Source organism: Daphnia pulex, chromosome 3, assembly GCF_021134715.1.
Source record: "Daphnia pulex isolate KAP4 chromosome 3, ASM2113471v1".
Classification (NCBI taxonomy): Eukaryota; Metazoa; Arthropoda; class Branchiopoda; order Diplostraca; family Daphniidae; genus Daphnia; species Daphnia pulex.
Window position 1 is genome coordinate 1,555,796 of NC_060019.1, and position 25,272 is coordinate 1,581,067.

At 43.9% G+C, this 25,272-nt stretch overlaps 2 protein-coding genes across 5 annotated transcripts; both read left to right on the forward strand.

Moving 5' to 3' along the window:
• Positions 1–659: 659 nt before the first annotated feature.
• Positions 660–3,762, forward strand: LOC124190987 (protein FAM117B-like). 3 transcript variants are annotated; one of them, XM_046583894.1, is made up of 8 exons: positions 660–731; positions 1,016–1,306; positions 1,382–1,559; positions 1,637–1,970; positions 2,039–2,162; positions 2,233–2,337; positions 2,509–2,647; positions 2,720–3,762. In XM_046583894.1, exons 2-8 carry the CDS (start codon positions 1,024–1,026, stop codon positions 3,039–3,041), a joined length of 1,485 nt encoding a protein of 494 aa, XP_046439850.1. In that variant the 5' UTR covers positions 660–731; positions 1,016–1,023; the 3' UTR covers positions 3,042–3,762. The 3 variants fall into 3 exon arrangements, with proteins under 3 accessions (XP_046439850.1, XP_046439849.1, XP_046439848.1); XM_046583893.1 differs by having other exon boundaries at positions 690–883; positions 1,019–1,306; XM_046583892.1 differs by having other exon boundaries at positions 692–883.
• Positions 3,763–3,894: 132 nt separating this feature from the next.
• On the forward strand, positions 3,895–14,372 carry LOC124190977 (Ca(2+)/calmodulin-responsive adenylate cyclase-like). 2 transcript variants are annotated; one of them, XM_046583874.1, is made up of 12 exons: positions 3,895–4,261; positions 5,777–7,009; positions 7,140–7,354; positions 7,419–7,596; positions 7,691–7,835; positions 8,177–8,455; positions 8,535–8,723; positions 8,811–9,089; positions 9,225–10,244; positions 10,321–11,692; positions 11,774–12,913; positions 13,016–14,372. In XM_046583874.1, the coding sequence occupies exons 2-12, from the start codon at positions 5,943–5,945 to the stop codon at positions 13,240–13,242; spliced, it is 6,111 nt and encodes a 2,036-aa protein (XP_046439830.1). In that variant the 5' UTR covers positions 3,895–4,261; positions 5,777–5,942; the 3' UTR covers positions 13,243–14,372. The 2 variants fall into 2 exon arrangements, with proteins under 2 accessions (XP_046439830.1, XP_046439831.1); XM_046583875.1 differs by having other exon boundaries at positions 8,201–8,455.
• The last annotated feature ends 10,900 nt before the right edge of the window (positions 14,373–25,272 follow it).

Genomic DNA, 25,272 nt, shown 5'->3' on the forward strand with positions numbered 1-25,272 from the left:
CTAATTTAACAATGGTCAACTAAAACATTTCAATCATCAATTAGCAGTTGACAATTTTGCTGAAAAGCATGCAAAATTATGTGTCTGGGAATGCGGACATCATCGATTTTCCAAAATTACCCCAGCTAACTTTCGGAGACCTACAAAACTTTATAAACTGATCGATATTAACATAGCTGCTGATGTTCGCTCATTTGGAAAGGACGGTTTGCGTAGGTTTCTCCTATCAAGTTATATTTATTCATGGTCCTGTATCAATATTTCTTCTCAAGCTAGCCTATAGGAACTGGGTTTTTCGGAACAACTATATCTACATTACACACAACCTTCAACTATTGTTGGTTTTTCTCCTAACGGATTTGTGTGTAGATAAGTGGTAGCATGTGTTTTGAAGGTCACATTTAATGCCTCGTTGTTTGTTGTGGCCTCTTCAAAGGAAAAAAGAATCATAACAATGCTATTTCCTGAATTTGGGCAGTCAGCCTACTGCCGAATGATTTCATTTCACTACTTTTTCACTTAAATCAAAACCTTATTGTCAGTATGTTTTTTGGAATTTTACCATCTTGTTTTTTTTACTAGAGACACTGTGGAGAAGTTTAACTGTAAAATTAGTTTTCTGAAATAGATTTGTTTGTTTAATCATTGATTATTTCTTCCACGTGGTGGCGTCAGAGTCGTATCGTAAATATCGTCTGCATCACGAGAAATATCGGGCTGTTTTATTGAAGGTACAAGATATCTCGGATTTGGTCATAGTATTAAATTACGAGCTCGTTTCAAGCTATGTCGTAAAGACGACCGTCTATCAGGGCTACTTTCATATCTTCGTAGTTCTCAGTCCCCTCAGATCTCACAGAATAGCCTACGTTGTTATTAAAATGTAAGATTTTTTTCCGGCATTTGCCAGAAAACGTTTGGTTTATCTTGATTTAATCTGGTCTCTTTGATTCGCCACTGCAGTTTACATGTATCGACTAGCTGGATCTAAATCACTCTTATTTTTTGTTCACAGTAGTAGAAATGACTAGCAATACACAGCCATCCCAGAAACTGAGAAGGAATGGATCGCCCAGCACAAACAAATCAAGTGGTCCACTCAGAGCAACAATTCCAGTCAGTCTGATGAGTCAAAGTGTGATCCTTGATGTGCCAGAAGACCCACATCTCACCCACTCATCTCAGAGTGCATGGAGCAAAATTAATTTGCCCCACACTGCTGTTAGCCCCGCTAACACCTTGCAGTGTGGAATACCTAAACAAACACCTTGGAGAATGAGACAATGGTCCCCTACTCCAATCAAAGGTTTGCTATTTTCTTCTACAATACAAGCTTCTACTTCTTCTTCATGCACTAACATCCTCAATTCATTGATTTCAGTGGAGAACCCTGAGCCCACGCAAAAGATTGATGATTACCCATCCATGAGAAGAACTGCTTCCCTCGATGCCATTTATCTGAAAGGCCAGTGGCCCAGAGGAACAGCAGATTACGAGTCAAATCTTCTGCTTGACAAAGCCACACAAACTCCAGAGGAATGGATGGCTGATTTGAAGAGGTAATGAGCTGTTTAAGACATTGATTCTACTTTGTCCTAACCATTAAAGCCAAAAATCATTCATTCTCGTTTTGAAGGTTCTCTTGCCGAGGTGTAGAGTCTTCCCCTAGTCGTGATAGGAAGCAAAAGCAGCGCTTTTTTCTGGGCCATCAGGGTCTGAATCCACCACTAATTCAGCAGTATTCTTCGGGTTCCATCTCCCCCAACCGTGTGGCAGTCTCGACCAACACGGAGCAACATCCGGCTCTACCGCTATTCGGCTCGTCCAGTGATAATAAAAAGTCTCGAGCCATCCCAGTGCCCCCGCCGCCCACGACGCAGAGCTCCAGGGCCAGAAACTCGGTGGAAGGTTTCAACACCGAGATCGAGAAGTTGGTCTGCAGAGGCAACGGGGAGACGACATCCAACAAGGTCAGGACAAAGTTGAAAAGTCAATTCAACAAATGAACTTTTCTAATTGTTTTTTGTCTGGTTTGTAGGTGATGGAACCGACGCCGGATGGGCATCGAGCTCCGATTGCCGAACTGTTTAAGCGCAACAATTCTTGCCGCAGTGTCGACACACAAACGCCTGTCAAAGCGTACTCTACGAATTCTTCGTCAGGTGGATATCGAGTAGACAAGAGTACCAGACGTTTTGGGTATGATAATGGGGTGCCTTTTCTCTCATTCAGGGACTTCCTCGCCATGTGGATCCGTCTCTCCATCCGTTTGGGTGTTCGATCATCATCATTCTTCGTCTCGACCGCCCAGCGATGGATGTACAGCCGAAGAAATTGGTATGCGTAATCACTTTTTGGGTTGTTTTGTTGTTGTTCTTCCTCCTCCGGTTGTTTTTGGTTGTTGTTCTTTTCTTTGCAAGTATTTATAGACTTTTTCAGCTGGTGACAGCTTGCGTAGACGCACACGAGTACAGTCGACATTTCCGTTTGGTGTATGTATATATCTAGGCGACTATAATTCCTTATCGCCGGAAGATTTCCAAGCATTGTCACTTGGAACTTCGCCAAGGAACCGCTTCCTGTGCCGAGAACCGCCCGACGGCTGTGAGAAAGTCGAAACGCTCAAAATCGTCGAGCATACCGTCAAGTATATATACTTTCCTCCGTCGGCCGATTGATGTGGGTGTGTCACTAACGATTACCTTTTGCCATCCATTAGAAACGGACAGGACGCCGCGACGCTCTACTGTCCGCCAAAGCCCAGCTCCCAGTTTGTGCTGCAGCCGTCCAGCAGCTCTGCCTTTTGTTCGCTGAACAAATTCAACTCTTCATCCTTCTCGTCGGCCATGAAGAGCAGCAGCAGTTCGCATTTGTTTGGCGGAAGCGGCGGCGGAGGCCTTATTCACGGATCGAATCTCGGTGAATGTAGCGACCGTTCCAGCAGCGTTCCTCCGCAATGGCCCATTCAACAACAACAGATATCCTCCTCCTCCGCAGCCGTACAAATGATTCCCGCCACTCCCTCAGGACAGCCCATTTGATTCTTTCTCTGAAAATAGTTGCCGAGTTTTTTATTTTGGTGAGAGAGAGAAAAAGGGGAAGAAAAAAAGGACGGCCCGGAGAACTTTTAGGTTTTTTTTTTGTCGGCCTATAGTTATTTCTATTGTTGGAATCCCATCCAGCAGCATTTCGGGACTATGTTCCTCTGGTTATACAAGTTGAACTTTGCTGAAAAAAAAAAAGAAAAAATTTTCTTTCATTTCTTTTTCATGCAAAGTATTTCCCAGCCCTTTTTTTTTTCCAAAAAACAAAATTATTTTGTTGACGCCTAAAATGTTTCTTCTTTGATCAACCCAGGCTTTTTTTTTGTATTTTCAAGTGTAATTTTTTTATTTTGTTTTCTTTTGGTTGAGAGGTTATCTGAGGAAAGCCTTTTTGAAACACGAGACACACAGCACTGGAATTTGGTAAAACAAACAACAAATAATCCTTTTAAATTCGGGACGTCCTTGCTGTTATTGATTATTTTTTGTTTTTTTAATAATTTGAATCGGGAATGTTGCAATCCTTAATAATCTAAAACTATTTTGGCGGACAGGATTTTCACCGACCACATTGTTGGCCTCCTTTGGAAGACAAAAAAAAAAGACAAAACTATTTGTGCGATGTGTGTGAGCTCATCAAATTTGTTTCTCTCGCGCGCATCCTAATATTTGACGATTGAAATGATGATAAAAAATAAAATAAACGTTCGAAGTTGTTAAATCGCCAAGGTTAACGAGATCTGGTCTGTCGTCAAACAATTTAATGACTTTTTCACTCGGGTCGGTGTAATGTGATTCCAGAATATTTGTTCCTTATCTGCCGTTTGGCAGATGCGCAGTTAGAAGTGAGAAGAGGCTTCGCTGGGTGCCCCATCTCCCCTTGGGGGCATTAGCAGGGAATCCATTGTGTCAGTTGCAAATCGGAGATCGTCCCGTTTGTGTCTAGTGTGTGATTGTCTCCGATATTATCATTTTTTTCGTGTCCCTTTTATTTCTTCTCTTGCACAGATAATCGAAACAATTTTGTGAATGTTTGATGGCTCTCCGGATGCTTCGATCTCCCACGCGATCGAAAAAGGCTGAAACTCGATAGTTGGATTATTCGACAGCAGCGAGTGCCCGACATTTTCGTCAAATAATTTGGTGGGGAGAGAAACATTTCAGCCCGCAGCACACACCAACACTCTTTGTTTTTCACCTTGTATTAATCGAGTCGTGTGAGTATTTCAACTTGTTTCTCTCTCTTTTGTTCACATGCACGTTTCTAATCTGCCCAAGTGTTGGCTGCAGACCAGAGTTTCCTGTCCAAACGAGTGGGGTAATTCGATTTTAGACGACGGCAGACAAGTTCTCGAATATCGCCCAGGTTTTCCATTTCGCAACAAGGAAAAAGCGTTTCAAATTCTTATTAATTACGACTGGTATGTTCTTCCTCATTTTGATTATCGGCCGTGTGGGGTTGCAGGTGTTGTTTAGCCCCATCTCTTTTCTTCCAACCCCCTCCCCTTAGCTGGCGATGGATGTCCAGTTGAAAGAAAAAAAAAGGTTTTTTCTCTCCTTCGGCGTGACAATGCCGACCGTCTGGCCCAAACAAAAACATTTGAAACGAGGGTAAAAGTGCACATCCGGTCATCAGTTCAGTAGGTACCGTCTCGGAAAATAAAACCCCCAACGGCTAGTGGAACCAGTGCAACCCATTTGAACAAGTCAAAAAGGGGGGAGGTCTGTACTTTAAAAACCTCTGCGATATAATCAGAGTCTTTGTATGTGTACAAGTTAACAGAAAATGTTGTCTTCTTCTTCTCCTTTAGAAAAAGGGGCCAGGGGTGAAATGGGGGAGGGCTCCTGGAAAAAAGGAGGGCCGTGTTTGTGTGTGTTAATGTCGTGTATATTTTTAGTTTTTCCGAGGGAGAGAGAGAAGAAAAAACAAATTTGGAATCGAGCCCTTGAACCGAACGAATCATTTTTCATCGCCGAAACACATGCCACAAAAAAAAAGAAGGTCGTCGAAAAACAGTTGACAGACGCCCCGACGCCTTCCCCTCCCCCCAAACCATTTCTGGTCGAGTGGAGATTGAAAATCTTTCACTTATCACTCGGGCCGGAATGTTTCGAAACGTGAAATTCCGTCCAGTCGGCGCGAAATCAAACGAACGAACGGAGAAAAAAAAAATTCTTCGACAACAACAACAACAACAATTCATCATCGATCCTCGTATTGGAATACATTTCGCTCCTCTGCAGTGTCGTCGTCGGGTCTTGAAAGAAAGTTGCGACCGGCGACGGAAATAGAACACACTAGTCTTTTTGGGCCGCCCTAAAAAGTTGTTGTTGTTGTTGTTTAGGGAGAGGAAACCTCGTCCGCTGCCGGCACGCTCCAAAGTCAAGATCGTTCGGAAGAGTCCAAAAAACCCACCAAAAAGTAGAAAATACCGTTGAACTTTTTACCAAAAGTCTATTATAGTTGGCGGGTTGTTGACGTCAGTTGTGTCCGGCCCTGGACACACACACACACAGAGTCGACCCGTTTCTTTTTTTTTATTTTTTGCGGTTTTTTTTTTATTTTCGGAGGAAGGAATAACAAAAGTGCTAACCGGAATTTCTTTTAAAAATAACACAAAATAAAGAAATGTTGGTAATCCTGATTTACGGTTCCCAGTGGCATTTGACTGGACATCTGTTTAAGACTTGCAAAGCTAATCACGTCGTCCTTTTTATTTTATGATTTGCAGGACGAGGAAGAAAAAAATCTGTCCGCCATGCTGGACTGAGCCGGACAGTGTGTGGTCGGCCATTTTTGATTGATAGGTGAAAACACACCGGACGTTGTTGTGTTTTCCAGCCGGCACGAATTTTGGCTTTTTTTTAAGAAAAACTGGACGATAGAATCGAATCGAAATGGATCACCGCGTCAACACGATGCCGACGCACAGGAAAGTGGCGTTTGCCCGGCTGCTGAACCGCAACCGCTTCTCCAACGACGAGCTGGAAACGCTCTACGGCCGCTACAGTTGCCGATTGCAGACGGCCTCGGTCGTCAGCTGCACGGTCCTCTTGCTCGTCATGGGCGCCGTTCTCTCGTGCCTCCATTTTTGGTACTCGAGGGGCAGCCCCACCGTCCAGGGCATTTACCTCCTACTCCAGACGGCCGCCTGCGCCGCCTTGCTCGCCTTCCTCATCATCCGCCGCAACGGACACGACTCGCATCTCCTCTGGCTGGCCTACGCTCTCCTGGCCCTCTGCACCGCCCTCTGCGTCGCTAGTCTGCCCGTGCCATTGGCCAGCTGGGCCGGAACGGCGCCCAGAGACGTGGCCGCCACTTCCACCTACTCGCCAGTCCTGGGACTCGTCAAAAACGCCGTCGATCCGTCGGCCTCGGCTTCCAGCAAGTCGCTGGGCAAAGACGCCAACATGGTGGTGACTCGTCCGCCCAGGGGAGGTAAAGGCAAGGCCGGCAAGCGGGTCAATAACTTGACGGACGTCATCCAGCCTCCGCCACCGCCTCCGCCTCTTCCCACGGTGGCGGCCGCCGAAGGATTGTGGCCCATCGTCTTCGCCACTTTCGTGGCCTACGCCCTTCTTCCACTGCCCACTTGGCTGGCCACCGTCTTTGGGGCCTTTATGGGCTCGATGCACCTGGCCGTCGTCATCCTCCTCCCGACAGCCCTGCCCTGGCTGGCCTGGCAGCAGATCCTCGGCAATTGCCTGGTCCTCCTGGCCGTCAACACGGTCGGACTCTTCCTCCACATGGTGATGGAGAACGCCCAGCGCAAGGCCTTCCTGGACACCCGCAACTGTATCGCCGCCCGGCTGGAGATTGAGGACGAGAACGAGAAGCTGGAACGGCTCCTCCTCTCGGTCCTTCCGCAACACGTCGCCGTCGAGATGAAGGCCGACCTGATGGCCCCCGTCGAGGGCCAGTTCCACAAGATCTACATCCAGCGCCACGAGAACGTCAGCATTCTGTAATTATAATTGGACCATTCCACCGCCTTGCCTTCCCCTCCGGCATTCCCTGGACCCGCTCCAGCACCAACCAAACACATTTTTTGTTTTTTTTTTAATTTTATTTCCATTTCCGTTTGGCCGTTCCAGGTTCGCCGACATCGTCGGTTTCACCGTCTTGGCATCGCAGTGCACCGCCCAGGAGCTGGTCCGCCTCCTCAACGAGCTGTTTGGCCGCTTCGATCAACTGGCCAGCGACAACCATTGCCTGCGGATCAAAATCCTGGGCGACTGCTACTATTGCGTGTCGGGATTGCCGGACCCGAGGTCCGATCACGCCCACTGCTGCGTCGAAATGGGACTGGGTATTTATTTCCGGCGCATGGAAGTTGACTGATTGATTGACTGGTTGATGTAAATTTTGTGCAGACGTGATCGACGCCATCGCCTCGGTCGTCGAGGCCACGGACGTCCGTCTCAACATGCGAGTGGGCATTCACACGGGCCGCGTCCTCTGCGGAGTCCTGGGATTGCGCAAGTGGCAGTACGACGTCTGGTCCAATGACGTCACCCTGGCCAACGCCATGGAAGCTGGCGGAGAGCCCGGGTATGTCTTTATACAAGCGTCTGCCCGTCTCATTTGTCTTACCTATGCAAATTGGAAATGGAAAATGAAAATTGATGACCTTGTGTGTGTCCAGGCGAGTGCACATCACCGAGTCGACATTGGCCCATTTGCATGGCGAGTATCAAGTGGAGCCGGGCAGCGGAGGATCCCGGAATCAGTACCTGCGTGACCACAACGTCCACACCTACTTTATTGTCCCGCCCGCCCGCCGTCGCAAGGTAACGAGAAACTCGATTGACATTGGCGTCGCACATTTCGCACAATTGGCGCCGGAAGGGCCGGAAGCCTTTTTCCTTTTTTTCGGTCCTTGTTTTTACATTTCGATTCCGCATGCTGCGTGTCCGCTTTTGTGTCCGCTTACGCGTCCGTCCCTTTCTCGTGCCAAAACTAATCGATGTCGACAAATCGCTGCCCGTCTCTAAGCAACGGCCAAACTAACGAACGAAACTTTGCCCCTTTTTTCTCTCTGCCCCACCCCCATCCGCATTTCTTGTTTTGGCCTTCCGCTTTTTTTTTTGCAACCGACAACAACAACAACGACAACAACAACAACATCCAGCCGCTCTTGTTTAACACGCTGCAGGTGAGGAGTGCCCTGGGTCAAGGCGGAGGACCGGGCAGCGGATCCGGAGGCAACCAGCGACGCAAATTGTCGTTCCGCAACGTGTCGAACGTGGTGGTCCAGCTCCTGCACTCGATCAAGTACTCGGTCGAGGTTCCATTCTCCAACATCGCCGCCGCCCCATCCGTCCATTCCGTCAACATGCAACAACAACAACAGCAGAATCCAGGCGTCAATTGCCACAATTCCGGCGGGAGCACGGCCGGCCACAAAAAGGTTAGCACGTCACAGTCAAACTACGTCCGGTTAAAATCAAACTAAAAATGTTTATTTGTTTATGTTTCCCGCCTAATAGAACAAGGTGACGGACAAGGCCAAACGGCCGCTGAAGAAGCGCCACGCCAGTTTCCATCAACACCAACCGACGAACCGAGTCAACAAATTCCTGGCGCAGGCCATCGAGGCCCGTTCGATGGGCCAGGAAAAGTCCAATCACGTCCACGCTCTGACCCTCTGCTTCCGGGACTCGCTCAAGGAGGAACAAGTACGTCAAACATCCGCCCATCGATCCGCTTTTGCAATGTCTGGCCCATTTAACGTTTCTCTCACTCTCTCTCTGGTCCGTCTGCAGTACCAACGGGATGCGGACAGCAGTTTCGGCAGCTCCTTGGCCTGCAGTCTGGTCCTGCTCGTCTTTTTGGGCGGCGTCCAGCTGGCCGTCTTGCCTCGAACCCTCATTCTTCTGCTCCTGTTTCTGACGGCTTTCGTCTGGACGGCTGTCCTGCTCATGATGTTGCTGGCCGCCCGTCTGCGATGGCTTCGCTGGGATGTGACGCACGCGTTCGCCTTCCGGCTGGCCATCACTGTCTTCACTATCGTCCTCTTGTGCGCCGTCGCCCAAGTCAACGTCGTACGTCGTTCGTTTATCTTAATTCATAATTTATCTTTCTTGGCCGCTTGTGTTTTTTCCAGTTGAGTTGACTGGACAGTGTCCTAATCGGTTGATTGATTTTTATTCTCTTCCATTCCATCCGTGGACGGACAGTTCACTTGCAGGCCGGAAAACACGTGCACCCCCGCAGTTTCTGCCAACGCGACGCCGCCCGTCGGGTCGGTCGTGGCCGATCACCGCAGCTGCCCGCTCCCGCACTACATCATCCTGTCGGGCGTGCTGGGATTCCTGGGCGTGGCCATCTTTCTGCGTCTTCCGGCTGTCGTCAAGGGCGTCGTCTTGATCCTGGTCACGTCCGTCTATTTGATGCTCTTCCACCTGACGCATCGGCCCATCCTTGACTGCTACGACGCACGGACGGGCACCCTCATCCCTCTGAGAGCCCTGGGCTCCCTCCAGCTGTTGCTCTTCCTCTTGGGCGTCATCCTGCACGGCCGTCAAGTCGAGTGGACGGCCAGGCTGGACTTTTTGTGGCAGAGCCAGGCCAAGGAGGAGAAACAGGAGATGGACGCCCTGCAGCACAGCAACCGGCGGATCCTCTTCAATTTGCTGCCGTCCCACGTCGCCCAGCACTTCCTCGGCCAGGACGGCCACAACACGAGGAGCAACCTGGAGCTGTACCATCAGAGTTACTCGCGGGTCGGCGTCCTATTCGCCTCCATCACCAATTTCCACGAGTTCTACATCGAGCTGGACGGCAACAACCAGGGCGTCGAGTGCCTGCGGCTCCTGAACGAAATCATCGCCGACTTTGACGAGCTGCTGGGCGAGGAGCGATTCCGTTCGGTCGACAAGATCAAGACGGTCGGCTCGACTTACATGGCCGCCGTCGGGCTGATGCCGGACATGCGGATCGGCCAAGTGGAGACGGACGCCAACGTGACGGCCTCCTTCTACCTGGCCACCCTGGTGGAATTCGTGTTCGCCATGAAGGAGAAGCTGCTCTGCATCAACGAGAACTCGTACAACAATTTCACGCTCAGGGTGGGCATGAACATTGGGCCGGTCGTGGCCGGCGTCATTGGCGCCCGCAAGCCGCAGTACGACATTTGGGGCAACACGGTCAACGTGGCCAGTCGTATGGATTCCACCGGATTGCCCAACCACACTCAGGTAATTTTAAATTTTCCGCCCTAAATAAAAATGAAATTGTCAAATCATTCCGGAATGAAAATTCACCACTCGACAGGTGACGGAGGAAGTGTATCAAGTGCTGAGGCACCAGCCGTACGAGTTCCAGTGCCGTGGGCGGGTCAAAGTCAAGGGCAAAGGCGAGATGACGACCTACTTCCTGACGGACCGCAAGCAGCCGGCCACCGTCCGGGTGGACGACATCGCCATGATGATGATGAAGCAGCCCAGTCACCACAACAACTCGAATCTCATGGCCTCCATGTACGGCGGAGTCATTACGCCGCTGGCCCTGGTCCACCAGCAGATCCGCCAGCAGAATCACCAGCAGCAAATGGTTGGCGGGCCGCTGGTCCAGCTCAGATCGGTCGGCCGGAGCAACAGCGGCGGAAGCGGCAGCCGGGACAGGCGCAGTCCCATGCACGACGCCCTCCACCCGAGATTCCATCCGCTCTCGGAAGAGATGATGGCCCCGCCGCTGATTCCGCCACCTCCGCCCACTTCCGCCTACCACCAAGTTCCTCGTTTCACCAAGAATCCTTACCTGCAGCAGTTGCAACAACAACAGCCGCCGGTCATCATTCCCAACAGCATCCAGCCCAATCCACCGGTGCCTCGGCACAGCAGCACTCCGCCGCGCAGCAACGGCCGCGTCCACCACCACCAGCAACAACAACAACAACAGCAGCAGCAGCAGCAGCAGATGCAACATCAGCCAACGCCGCCGTTGTTGCAGCAGCAGCAACAACAACTGCAGAATCTCAGCCCCATCCGGAGTTGTTCGGAAACGGAAAGCGGATCGCCTCTGGGCATGGGTCTCTCGGTCAGGACGGTGACGGCTGGTCCGATCCAGCTGCAGAAATCGCCCAGCGCCCCACCGCTCAAGAGGCAGCACCAGCACGGAAGCGGCGGCGGCGGTGGTGGTCAAAATTCCGGAATTCCGGGCCGACCGGCTTTCGAATTTCCGGCGCCTCCACCACCTCCTCCGCACGGCACTTCGTCTGCGGGCAGCAGTGGGCGAGCCATGGGCCGCAACTTCCGCCACCGGTCGGACGAGAGTCTGTCCGGAATCGGTTCGTCGATGAGGGGCGAGGCCTATTCGACGCGAATCCACTCGTCGGCGGATGACGTCAGCTCGGCCAACCGGAGCGAGCGAAGTGAGAGCGAGACGGAGGACAGCTCGTCGGACGAGAGTTACACCAAGACGGAAGCGGAAGTCGACCCGGACAGTCCCGGAACGTCGCCCAATTTCCGCATTCCGTCGCTCCTGCCGCTCAGCCTGGACATCGAAAAGGCCTGGTCTCGCATGAACGCCGAATTCACGGCCAACGGGCACCGGCCCGAAGTGGTGGCCCAATCGACGCCCTCTAGGATGCCGACGGCCGGCATGGCTTCCGCCGCATCGACGACGGAAGCGATCGAACTCAAAGGTAAAATGATTTTGCACAACTTTGATTGATTCCGGATTCATTTGAAAAACAAATAATTATTTTGGGAATGTCGGATGGCAGATTTGCATTTGCTGAAAGTGCCGACGCCCAAATTGACGACGGCCGGAAGCAGCAGCCGCTCGATGAAGTCGGGGACCACTGCCGCCGATTCCGACATCATGGCCGAGTCTTGCGTGGCGGAATCTTGCGCCAGTTTCGAGTTTGTCGACGACGACGATGAGCCGGAAGGCCGGGTGGATGACGACGACGACGACGAGGAAGAAGGAGAGGAAGGAGAGACGACGGAACAGGAGCAACAGCAGCGCTCGCAACCTCCTTCGCCGCCCAAGTTGCTGGTCATCAGCTCGGACGGAACCAAGTCGAGTTCGGCCGTCTGCAGTCCCAGCAGCACGTCGGAGATTGGCAGCGTTTTCGGGCTCCGCTTCGATCCGCAGGAGAACAAGATGACCCTGCAGCTGACGGCCACGGCCGGCGAAACGGTTCGATCGCCTCAGGGCGGCTCGGAACTGACGGAATCGTCCAAACTGACGCCCAGCCGGTTCCCGCTGGATCTGGGCAGCCCGACGCGGTCGGATGGCGGCGGCGGCGGCCTCTTCCCTAGTCTCAAAAGCCAGGCCAAGAAAAGTGAATACGAGAACGCGACGGACGACGAGCGGAAGCGGGAAGAAGTGGCCGAGGCTGTGGACGTCAGGCGGGAGCAGGAGCAAGTGCGCCAGATCCTGGCCAGCGCGGCGGCCCTTCAGGCGGAGACGAGCCAGTCGGAGTGGAGCGAAGACGACGACGACGATCTGTCGGACGACGACAGCAACGAAGACGGCCAGGACCAGGATTGCCCGCAGGGACCTCTGCTGGGCTCCAACAACCAACACCCGTCGCTGGGCAACGGCAGGAAACTCTGCCACAACCGGCGGCGCAAATTCCATTTCGGCCTGGCCAGCGACGTGGAGTCGACGGGCTACACGACGGACGACGCCGGCATGGAGAACCTCTCGGTGTTCAACGACGCCGGACTCACCGACGCCGAAGGGGCCCTGAGTGACATCAATTCACTATTGAACGACGAAATTCCCGTCGGCGATTTCGACATGGCCGACGACACGAGTCTCAGCTCCCGCGCTTCCTCCCGCTTCTTCGATTCCGAACCCATCCTCAATTTGGAGACGTACACCAACAATCCATCCGCTTCCGGAATCGGCTCAAGTAAAATTTTTGACTGAACTTGTTTGTTTCTTTTTGAATTATTTCGTCCTGTTGGATTTTAAAAATTTAAATTCGTTTTTCATTTTCGATTCAATGTCGCAGATAAGATGACGAGCAGCATGTTGTACGATTCCGAGTACGACAACTACGGTCCGAGTTCCTTGGCGTCGGACGACCTGTACGACGACGCGTCGTTGGACGTCGCGGCCAGCAAGCAGCTGATTGGCGGAGAAGACAAAATCCGCCGCGTTTCACAGCACATAACCCGCAGCTTCGGGCAGCCCAGTCAGCGCAATCTCAGCACTAGCAGCGACAGCGAAGACGCCTGAAGGACGTCAAAAATAGAAGAAGAAGAAGAAGAAGAAGAAATTGGAATTACCTTCTAACCTTCAACATACCTTCCGGCATCCGCGCTCTCCCACTCAAAACTGCTAATGAATGATCATCATTTATTCATTAATTTCACCTTGGATATTTTCTAACGGCTCGTTTTCTTTTCTCTCTCTTCTCTTTGATTGTGTTGAATGTTTCAAAATGATTGAAAGCAAAGAAATTCTCTTCGCAGCTTTACGAAGTTTGTAAAGTTACACCGCCACACACAGACTTGCCCTACCTGGGCATTTATTATTATAGCACGTCCGTTTTTTTTTGGTTTTCTCTTTGGAATTTACTGTGATTCAGTTGATATACCCAAGCCTCTTTACTAAGAATCTTTAAACTAGAACTGTTTTCTGTCTTGATTATTAATTGAATTCAAACTGCTGGTCTTTTTGCATAAATTATCTTTCTTTTTTCTATCTCTCTCGAATCGCCGCTCTGCATGGCTCTTCCTATTTTTTGGCATTTGCTCTCCCGCTCATCATATCTCTCGCTCGTTCGTCATTGGCTTTTTTTTTGTTTCTTTGACAGTTTTTTTTTGTGTTTGGTCTCGCCGATATTACCAACGTGTTTTTGTTTTCGTGTGTGTGTTTCGATTGATTATTTTTCGTTCAGTGGACAGAAAATGGTGTGCCTTTATCTCTTCAATTCAATTGTGAATGTCGTCGGTTACTATACGCTGATGAGCGGTCAATTTTCAATGTTTTTCGATTGCTCTTATACGATTCCCTTTTCGTTCTTGTTTTACCTAAACAATGTCATTGTGTACTTAACTAGGTATAATATTATATTGCCGGGGGAAACGTCTGACGTAGTAGGGTGTAAAATAATAAATCGAAAAGGGCAGTCGGCTACTTTTAAAGGAGCGAGTAACTCTGAATGTGGAAGAAACGCTTCCGGTCGTCAGAAAAAGAAAAACAGTTAAAATAACTTACTCAATGTTTAATATGGCTCTACTTATCTTACACACCTTTTTTTATAAATGAGAAGACACACACACTCAAGCCCATGTCATGTATATAAAGCAATAAGACAATGTTTTCACCATAGTTGTTCCTTCAATAAACGACGATCTGCTGGATCCTAATTTTTTTTCAATATTTATTCATTCCAGCTCCACAAACAGTTAACAGAAATATTATACCCGACATAATGAATTCAACTTTGACCATTTATAGAGTTACAATACCATGTTGCGCAGGTGTAGAGGGGGACTACATGAAACATTAGCAAATAAATGAATCCATTAGATATTTTCATAACAGAAACAAACACATGCCATAAAGTCATGAACGCTGAAACAAAAGCAATCTAATACTTAATAATTCGGATGCTCTCAAAACATTGAAAGAACAAGTCATCTTGAGTATGCAAAACACACTCACAAGCCGCTTACTCAATGAAGCCCAGTTACCTCTAGGCACCTGGAAATCATTCATGCATGTAAAATTTGGAAACGCGAACCAATAAAAGGCAAAGAAATTACAAGTAAATAAATCAATAAAAAGGGTGCAATGCAAAAGCCACAAAATCCAATGACATTTCGGTAGTGCAAAATAGCAAAGTAAACTAGCAGACGACTAAACAAACTGCTACGCCATCTTGTGGTAAAATGAGAAAAGTTAGCTAATCGAATATTTAAAATAATAAATGAAAAATGAACTAAAAGATGTAGAAAAAAAACAATCTGATATTAAATTTTGGCAAAAAAAAATTTTGTACATGAGAAAATAATCGGAAATTCTTTGTTTGAATTTTTTCTATTATTATCATTTTTGGTACACATTTCAAAACATTCTTATGGTTTTATGTTTTTATTGCTTTCTCTAACTTTTTCTTATAACATTTATCAATAGCATTCCCAGAATTCCTTTGACCATCTTATCGGATGTTGATGACAATATAATTTACTTTTGTATCGATACTTAGGAACCCTCAGCGGGGGGTGGGAGAGCGACTGTACTTCGCACGCGAAAGGTTACGAGTTCAAATCTCGGGACGGGTGAAGTGAAAAGTGAGCGAAATTATAGGGCCAACATTTATTACCAAAACTTGCACGACAGAAATATAATGAAATGTGTCCGATTAATTGGACGGATCAAACGGGGTTCAAGGGGGCACCCGCGAAAGAAGTCGCATGCCTGAATCGCTGTATAGTGATGTCACGATGTGATAATCTTACGTCGTGGGAGTTCTGGATCGGCCCAGACGGAACGCTTCCTTACGAAAATGTTGGATGAAATGTCATTGACATTGACAACAAATACGTAAGGGGAGTTGTTAACAGATGTATAGGCTGAGTTCCAATTGGTTTCTTAGCTTGCGTTGACAACTTGTATGTAATCTCTATATCAGTCCTAATACCCTTCCCTTGAAGAGGGTAAATTCCATGTGGATATCAGTGAAAGTGCGGAAAAAAAAGTGTGAGTACAGTGCACTCTTTTAATTAATTAAGAAGATGCGGAAGCTTTTTTAAAATATTTCGGACCAATTCTGCGTTTCTGAAATATTCTTTGTTTGCCCCATAGGACATAAAAAAGTAATTAAATTAATGTAAACGACGGTTCCATTAGTTAGAAAAAAAGTTAAAATAGCTTACTCAGTGTATTTGGTCATTTATAAAACGAAAAGACATTCAATCATGCATATAATAAGGTTTTTGATCATAGTTGTTCAATAAACGACAATCCTAGTTTTTTTGAAACTATCTAATCCAACCAACCAAACAGAATTGGTCCAGTACGTTTCACCCTTTTCGTCTTTCGCCTTATTAGGCCCTAAAGGCAAAAGAGGGGGTGGATAGGCAGCAAGAAAAGGGTGAAAAGAGGGAAAAAGAGCAAACTTCATCCCATTTCAAGGATTGCCAACCAAAAATGGCGTGGGGTCCTTTTTAAAAGAGCTAATCTCAACTTTGAAGTGAGATTACGGGGGGAAATTATTATTTTAAAAATAAAAAAAAAAATACCATGAGAATCAGCGTGAAAAATTGATTCTAATGATATTTTTTTCAAAGGAATCCCTTATTCATGCACCAACCCTTTTAAGGTACTTTGAAGAAAGTAACTGGTCTGTTCTTAAAATGACTGGAGTAGTAGGTTTTATCACGGGGTATATTCATGTAAGTTTGCTTATTTGTTATATGTGTATGTGTGCCTATTTGGTGGTTACTGACTATTACTTGTAGTTTTATAGTGAATTGTCTGAATACCTGCAAGACCAACTGTTTGAAACTAACAATGACGATCCCAGGTAGCACAGTCATGTCAATTCCATATCAATTTGATATGCTAATGTCATTTTGACATTCTTGCCTGAAAGTGTGACATTTATAATATTTTGGATATCACGGATGTGATGTAATAAAGATGTCCATGTTATGTGTAGAAAATCACACTTTATTACATCTCAAAAGTGATATGAAATTGATGTTTGTTTGGTATGAAAATGTAGATATACAATTTTGAATATATTATTGATGTACTAAAAACACAATTTATCTTACATAATTTTGATATGACAATGACGGTTGTCGTTATTACATCTAATTAAAGATATCAATTTTCTTACATTATTTTGACATGAAATTGATATTTTATTTTATACATTCTTTCCTTTTTTAAATGCGTTATGAAAAATATGTCGTAAATGTATCTTATTATAGTTATCAATTTTTGTTACATTATTTTGATATGTTTTTGGTATTGTTGTCAATATGATGTGAGTTGATGTGAGAGTGAGTGAGAGATATGAGTCTACAGGAATGACAAAATTGCTTACTCAAAGTCGTAGTAACAATGAAACAACTGTAAATGATGATACAGTTTGCAATTCGTCAACTTCGTTTATTACTAACAGTTTGAAAACAAGGTTCCCATTGAACTCTGTAGCGGAAGTGGTGGAAGTTGAGTTGGCTTTAAAGAGTAATGCCGAATTCGTCAACAAATTGGTAAAACTTTTGTCACACATCTTCCGTGCATTATGTTAAAATTTTAATTTACAATTTATTAGGTTGCAGATTTTGAATTTTTGGTGGTGGACGGAAAATACAACAAGTCTGTCTCAAATACAATCAGACACGTAGTTGGTCCGGAGTTATGGAAATCATACACTTTCTATGGCATTGAAAAAGAAAAGATGGCGTCCTCCAATGCGCTTGATTCTTGCCAGTGCATAAAAAGTGCGTATGCACATGTCTAGGGCCTACATACAAAACTTCCTATTTGACAAACTTTGTTATTACTTTTAAAATTTCAGATGCCGTTAAACGTCGGTTTCCCTTGGAAAGTGAAAGTACTTTTAACAGGAGAGCAGTTGAAGTATTCACATAAACAAGGAACCTCATCAAGAGTGCCGAAAAAAAGAATGCAGTATGAAAAATACCTTCCTTGATCGCCCTTTTGTAACATTACAAAAATTTACATGTGATTCACAAGAAATAAAGCAATTCTTTGTTTTCAATTTGGCTTTTCACAGTAATACTAAGTTTTCATAGCAAAATAGAAAAAGTGATATCAATTTCGCATTATGTGTGTTATATCAAATGCATATAAAAAATAAGATATATGTTTAATGATGTATATTGTGTGTTTATTTTGCAATATCTAAAGCATGTCAACAAGAAGATATCAAAATATTGATATCTGAAGGATCTAAAAAAGAGCGATAAGGGAGATATGAAAAAGATATCACTATTCAGATATCTTATGTCTAAAAATGTATATCAAAAAGACTTTTTCGGTACATCTTTTTCATATCCTTTCGATTTTGGCGTTTTCGGCACCCATATAAAACGCTTGGTCCCCCTTTTATTTAAAATCTCCTCGTTTATTAAAAATCTTTCCGTTTCGGCACTAATATTCTCCGTTTTGGCACCAATTGTGTCTTTTTTGGCACCAACTGTGTCTGTTGTTGCACAAAAACAAAAAAATATGTTGCAAGTCATCTATAGGTGGCTTAAAACAAAAAATAAAATGGTGTCCTGCAATCTTGATGGTCAGGTAGGAAAACTACAAGTACCTTTTTCGAAAAGCAAACATATGTAGTCAAGCTAATGAATGAGTTTGTGCTACAAAAGGCAGTTTTCTAACTTGAAAAAGAAAATCCATATTTCATGAGAATAAATACGTTAACACTAGTCAAATTGATTTCCAATGCCTGACAAAAAACAAATGCAACTAGACATACACCTCACAAAACAAGTCAAATCGTAATAAAATCAAACTTTTTCTAATTAGGATTTCAATTCCGTGAGCTTGAAACACTTACTTAATGATGGAAGAACTGGACGAACACGATTTACGTAGAGAAAGATTTGAAAAGTCGTAAAATCAAGGATAAAAAGTCAATATTGTTTCAAATTAAAAAAGTTTAGGCACGATTATTTGACTCTGTAATTTTCTAATTCTAAATTCGAGTGTTTTCACCTAATTTTTTTTGGAACCCTGACGTTTATTTTACAATTTGATTCTCAAGTGTAACCGGCTTCATATTGTATAATTGAATTAGATAGTACTTGCACGCGACGTAACTACACATCAGTTCGTTAGTTTTGTTATCGAAACATGTTAAATTTACAGAATTATTTTGTCCCTCTCGTTTGGATGCAAATGTTTTGCACCTTATCGACTTTTTCTTTCACCGTTTCGTGAAGTCTCAACCCACTCAGTACAGCTTCGAGCCGGGATATCTTTTGTTTTTTTGTTTTCAGCTTTGCACGAAGACTTTCGATTTTGGACCCAAATTTCCCGTTTAATCTTATACGTCTTATCTATTGGCAAACAATAAATGATGTGAATTAGATTTTTTAAACTTAAAAACAAGAAAGACGGTAGTACCTCCTCTAAAATTGCTAAGCTGGCAGAATAGGCGACATTGAAACTTGTGATTCGTTCTGATAATTTTAGTTGATTGTCGTAGACAGCCATCTGGGACTTGATAGAGGTTTTTGCAAAATTTTGAATCAGCAAAGTCTTCTCCGCTGCCACTTTCTTAGCTCCCATCTTCCTTTCTTAATTGTCCAGCAGCTGAGTAATCGGCTGGCTCATATTTCTTCCTCCAATAACATCTGTGTGTTTTGTAATTTCTCTAACACTGGATCAGGGGGGCCACAGCCAATATCCCATGGTCGTTGGAGGCATAAATCTGAAATTAAAATTTCTTAGTTATTTTTCGGTTCGAATACCACTCAGACAATAAAAACTTACGTCATGAAAGAGCCAAGGCTTGTGGACAATTAGGATGTTGAAAATGTAGCAGTGGTTGGAACTGCTGTGCAAAATTTTCTTTATTTCCCTGCCGCAATCGTATTGGATGACGAGTTCTGTTGTTGTCATTCTTAGCATCCAAGCTGCTATTGTTTCTTGGTTTCTAAATCTCATTTGTCGTGCTGCAAAATATATTCATTCAACGGAAGCAAGAGAATTTAGTTATATATTTTCCTGGTGGACATTTCATTTCATGTTGAAGCTCTCGTTGGATGATATTTGGTTGGCCTTGGTGTCTTGCTGTTCTGTCATCTCTACGCTGTAACGCCAGCTGAAATCCAAAGTAATAATCGTTGAAAATTAATTTTTCTGTCGGATTTTACCTTTGATTAGTCGAAGGAAGACAAGGTTGTTGAAGTGGAATGATCAAGACACACGCCAATGAGCGGTCAATTTTCAAAGTTTTCGATTGCTATTATATGATTTCCTTTTCGTTCTTGTTTTACCTCAACAATTTCATTGTGCTATATAATATTATATTGCCGGGGGAAACGTCTGACGCAGTAGTAGGATGTAAATTAATAATCAAGGGCCCTCAGCTACTTTCAAAGGAGCAAGCCACTCTGAAAGTGACACTGAATGAAACGTTTCCGGTCGTCAGCAAAAAAAAAACACAATTAAAATAACTTACTCAATGTTTAATATGGCTCTACTTAAGTGACACACCTTTTTTTCCAAATGAAAGACACACACACTCAAGCCCATGTCATGTATATAAAGCAATAAGACAACGTTTTCACGAAGCTGTTCCAATAAACGACGATCTGCTGGATTCAAATTTTTTTTCAATGATTATTCATTCCAGTTTAACAAACAGTCTAACAGAAATATTGTAACCGACATTATGAATTGAACTTTGACCATTTATTGATTTAAAATTCCATGTTACGCAGGGGGACTAAATGAAACATTAACAAATAAATAATAATAATAATGTATTAAACTTCTATAGCGCCTTTTCCATAAACATGTTCAAAGGCGCTTTTCCTGACGAGCACGGTTATCAATTTCATCTTTAAACGCCACGGTAATCAAATGTGTTTTAAGTCGTGAACAAAACTGGGCAAGGGAAGTTGCATTACGGACAGTCGATGGAAGGGAATTCCAAAGCTTAGGGGCATAAACTGTAAAGGATCGAGAACCATATGTCTTTGTGCGGGGTTTAGCAGTTATAAGTCTATCACACGCCAGACGAGAAGAGGCAGGTAAGCGAAGAAGGGAGTGAAGATATCGAGGGGAGAGGCCTTTGAAACAACGATAAGTAAACACAGCAATCTTATAGTCAATTCTAAACACAATGGGGAGCCAATGCAGATCAAAGAGAATGGGGTGGATTGAGTCGAACTTCTTGGTACCATGAAGTAGACGAGCAGCAGCTTTTTGGACACGTTGAAGGCGATCCAATGAAACCCTCGATAGGCCAGCAAGAAGAGAATTGCAGTAGTCTAGCCTGGAGATGACAAAAGCATGGATCAGTTGAGCAAGGGCTGCTTTAGAGAGGAACTTCTTCAGCTGGGAAATTCTTCTTAGGTGGAAGAAGCCATTCTTGCTGATCAAGCGTATCTGGCCATCCATCGATAGATGGGAGTCAATTGTGACCCCAAGACTTCGAACAGATGACACAGGATTGATTTTCTTATCGCCAACCTCCAGGGACAAATCAATTGGCTTTGCACCGCCATATTTAGAAAACACTAACAAGACCTCCGTAAAATAAACGAATCCAATAGATATTATTTTAACAGAAACGATACATGCCACCAACGCTGAAAGCAATAAAATACTATAGAATTCGGATGCTTTCAAAACATTGAAAGACCAAGTCGTCTTGAGTATACACTCACAAGCTGCTTACTAAATGAAGCCTAATTCTAGGCACCTGGAAATCATACATGTAAAATTTTGGAACGCGAACTAATATAAATGGCAAAGCAATTACAACTAAAAAAATCAATAAAAAGGGTGCAATGCAAAAGCCTCAAAATCCAGAAAAGTGAGAAAGAGGAAAGTATGGGCTCCCTTTTTTCATACTTTCCTTTTCTCCCTTTTCTTCCCTCGGGCTGATTCTCTGTGGATTCGGTCGCGAAAACAGTAAACAACAGGGAAATATTTAAATTTAACAGATTTTCTTTTCAATACTTAACAAGTATTCATACTAAATTGTAGCTTGTTCAATTACCTTCCAAATTAAATTATTCCAAGTTGTCTTCTGTTAACTGGAAACGTTTCACGAATATTTTTTCAGGACACCCTCATTTTTTTCGTTCTATCCTCATTTTCAGTGACGAAAAAATTTACCAATCTATTGCCAACAGCAAAGACAGCACTCGACACCTTTTACCTCCGAGTTGCACCTACTCCATTCCTCCGTCATGGTCTAGTAGCGTGAATTGTGAAAAAAATTGGGGTTTTGATTTTACCTCTGAATTGTTGCCAGATGGCGATGTTTGCTTTAGATTCTATTACATGCGGAGTCACCCCGAAAGTGTTTTTGTTTCATTTTTTTTGTGTAGAAGAATCTTGAAGCTGTGCTTGAAGATTAACTATTTTGAAACCGTGCTATCCACCACGTCGTCCACATCCATCTAAGCTGAATAACATTTTACATGTGTAATTTTCTGAATGGTAAATTTATTGATTAAACGAATTGAAATTAGTCATGATATTTCTAATTTTGGATTTCAGGATACATAACGGGAATGGACCATAACGGCACATGGAATTTCAGCCGTCCATTCCAGCACTTGCATCCAGTCTTGCAAGCTGCATCTCATTTACTCTCCTTATGAATTTCGAAACAAGCATCATTTGAAGATAAGCAAGGTGACAATTTTATCCAGTTAACTTTTGAAAATTTATTGTGTGTATTTATTGTATGTTCCATTGATGCAGAAGATTCCTTTAATTTCATATTGGTTATAGGTTGATGTTCCAATAGTTTCTGTAATGCTGCTGCCGTCAACTGCCGTGCTGTACGTTGCTTATAAAAATGTTTGCATCAAGTTTACCTGTGTCTGTGTTGGTGTCGAGTTGCAGCCAGTATTTTGTTATATTTTCATTATACCCATGCAGTTTACCAATGACATGTTAAGAAGGAACCAAAATATGGTGATATTTCCCCCCCTCGTGGGGCTTTGAAGGTTCAACCATATCGGATTGGCTTCAAGAAGGATGTTGAGTCTAGCTGGCTCTTTTTGGTTTTTGCCCGAACCGACACCAGAGTATTCTCGTACGAAGGCCCAGTTTCCCAAAAAAATCGTCCATGCTTTATTTGTACATTCCTATATTTTTTATATTTCTATATCATGTTTTCACGCATCAATAATTGTATTGTGTGATGATACCATCTGGCAACACGGCACCCGTCGGCTCCATATATATGAGAGGACACTCACCCTATGCCTCTCAGTCTCTGTCTGCTCTTCATAGAGCACCGGTTGTATCCAATACACTGATCCGAGCCGCAGTCTACTCTCTATCTCTCGTTCTGACTTCATCACATAATTTAAAAAAATGTTATAACATGATCTTAATTGCAAAACATACGTGAATGTAGTAATCTAATAAACAGCGTCACGTTTAAACTCCTTTTTTTTCGAGCGTCTTAAAAGTTAAAACAGCAATTTGTTATCCAAGAAGACAAAAAGGGATTTTTTGTTTTGTTTTTGAATTCGAGTGTTTTCACTCAAATTTTTTGAGTCTCTTTTGCGTTAGATTAGTTATCGAAAAATTATTTATTTACAAAATTTAACGTGGGTTACATTTTTCTTTGTAAGTACCAAATTTTAACTGAATAAATATTTGGCGGGCAGGAAATTGTTCGATTGAAATTTTAACAAACTGGAAGTTTTGAATACAGCCTAAAATGATTTCCGCTCGTTTGGAAGCAATTTTTTTTAGCCATGTCGACTCGTTTCTTTTTCGATATGAAGTCTCACAACAATCAACTGAGCTTCGAGGCGTAAGATGTTTTCTTCTTTATCTCGTAACTCTGCGCGAAGAATTTAAATTTTTTTCGGGGATATTTTCTAACTCTGTTCGTGTTCATCTATTGACAAAAAATAATTTACGTGGACTCAATTTTTTGTTGAAAACTTCTAAAAAGAAACACGGTAGTACCTGCTCTAAATTTGCCAAGCTTGCAGATAAGGCGACATTAAAATTTAAAATTTCTTCTGCCAATTTGAGCTGATGTTCGTAGACATCAGAGGACTGAGATTTGTTGCTGGTTAGGTTAAATTTCTTCATTTGCAACGCCATTTCCGCTGCCACTTTTTGGATACGACCTCCCTTTTCAATTGGCCAGCTGTGGAGTTGTCATACGGTTCAGATTCCTTTATCCAGGAACGATTATGTTGTTGATATAATTTCTATAAGACTGGATCTATTCGGTTCGAATGCAACCCCCACACCCCCCCCCCACCCCATAAAAAAAACTTACATTTTGGAACTGCCACGGTTTGTGTACGATACGGTTGTTCAAAATGTAACAATGGTTCGACGTGGTGTGCAGCAATTTTTGTAATTCGCGATCGCATGCACACTGGATGACCAGCACTGACGTAATCATACGCAGCAGCAAGGCTTTCTTTACCTCTTGGTTGGTTAAAGCCATTTGTTTTGCTGCGAGATAATCGCTGTATGGGAGCATGATATATAAGCTGATTATCCGATATATAGAGTAAAAATTGTAAGAAAAAATTGAGAATTTAGTTACATATTTTCCTAATGGACAGTATATGCATGTTTAATGCACTAAGTGAACTGTACATCAATTACTAAAACTCAATGTTTGTGCAACTGCCAGCCATCTCGCTGGCTGGTCACATGTGAAATCTACAAGTACCTTCTTCGACAACCAAACATATGTTGTAAAGCTAGTCAATGAGTTTATGCTACAAAAGACAGTTTTCTTCTAATTTGTAAAGGAAAACTCCTACTTAAGGAGAAAAAATATGTAAAAACTAGATAAATTGATTCCCTACCTGACAAAAAAGTGAAAACTACAACTCTACAAGAACCTTCTTCGACAACCAAACACATGTATTCAAGGAAATCAATGAGTTTATGCTACAAAAAATAGCTTTTTCTCTGATTTTAAAGGGGAAATCCATATTCAATGAGAATAAGTACTTAAACACTAGTCAAACTGATTTCCCATAGCTACCTGACAAAAAAAACATTGAGCTAGACCTACACCTCACAAACCAAGTCGATTCGTAATTTAAAAAAACTTTTTCCTAATTAGGATTTCAATTTCATGAGCTTGAAACACTTACTTGCTGATGGGTGAAAACAATTTACGTTGAAATAGAGTAAAAAGTGTAGTATAAAGTCGTTTAATTGGAGTTAAAAAGTCAATCAGTTTTCAAATTCAAAAGGCACGATTGTTTTACGTTACGACTGTAACGTAGAAACCTTTGAAAGTAACTGAGGGCCCTGAATTCATCACATAATTTTAAAAAATGTTATAACATGATCTTAATTGCAAAACATACGTGAATGTAGTAATCTAATAAACAGCGTCACGTTTAAAATCCTTTTTTTCGAGCGTCTTAAAAGTTAAAACAGCAATTTGTTATCCAAGAAGACAAAAAGGGATTTTTTGTTTTGTTTTTGAATTCGAGTGTTTTCACTCAAATTTTTTGAGTCTCTTTTGCGTTAGATTAGTTATCGAAAAATTATTTATTTACAAAATTTAACGTGGGTTACATTTTT

Coding starts and splice junctions, on each gene's coding strand:
- LOC124190987 (XM_046583894.1), top strand. CDS start 1,024: ATGACTAGCAATACACAGCCATCCCAGAAACTGAGAAGGAATGGATCG. Junction 1,307..1,381: donor GTCCCCTACTCCAATCAAAG/GTTTGCTATTTT, acceptor CATTGATTTCAG/TGGAGAACCCTGAGCCCACG. Junction 1,971..2,038: donor GGGAGACGACATCCAACAAG/GTCAGGACAAAG, acceptor TCTGGTTTGTAG/GTGATGGAACCGACGCCGGA.
- LOC124190977 (XM_046583874.1), top strand. CDS start 5,943: ATGGATCACCGCGTCAACACGATGCCGACGCACAGGAAAGTGGCGTTT. Junction 7,597..7,690: donor GAAGCTGGCGGAGAGCCCGG/GTATGTCTTTAT, acceptor GTGTGTGTCCAG/GCGAGTGCACATCACCGAGT. Junction 12,914..13,015: donor CGCTTCCGGAATCGGCTCAA/GTAAAATTTTTG, acceptor TCAATGTCGCAG/ATAAGATGACGAGCAGCATG.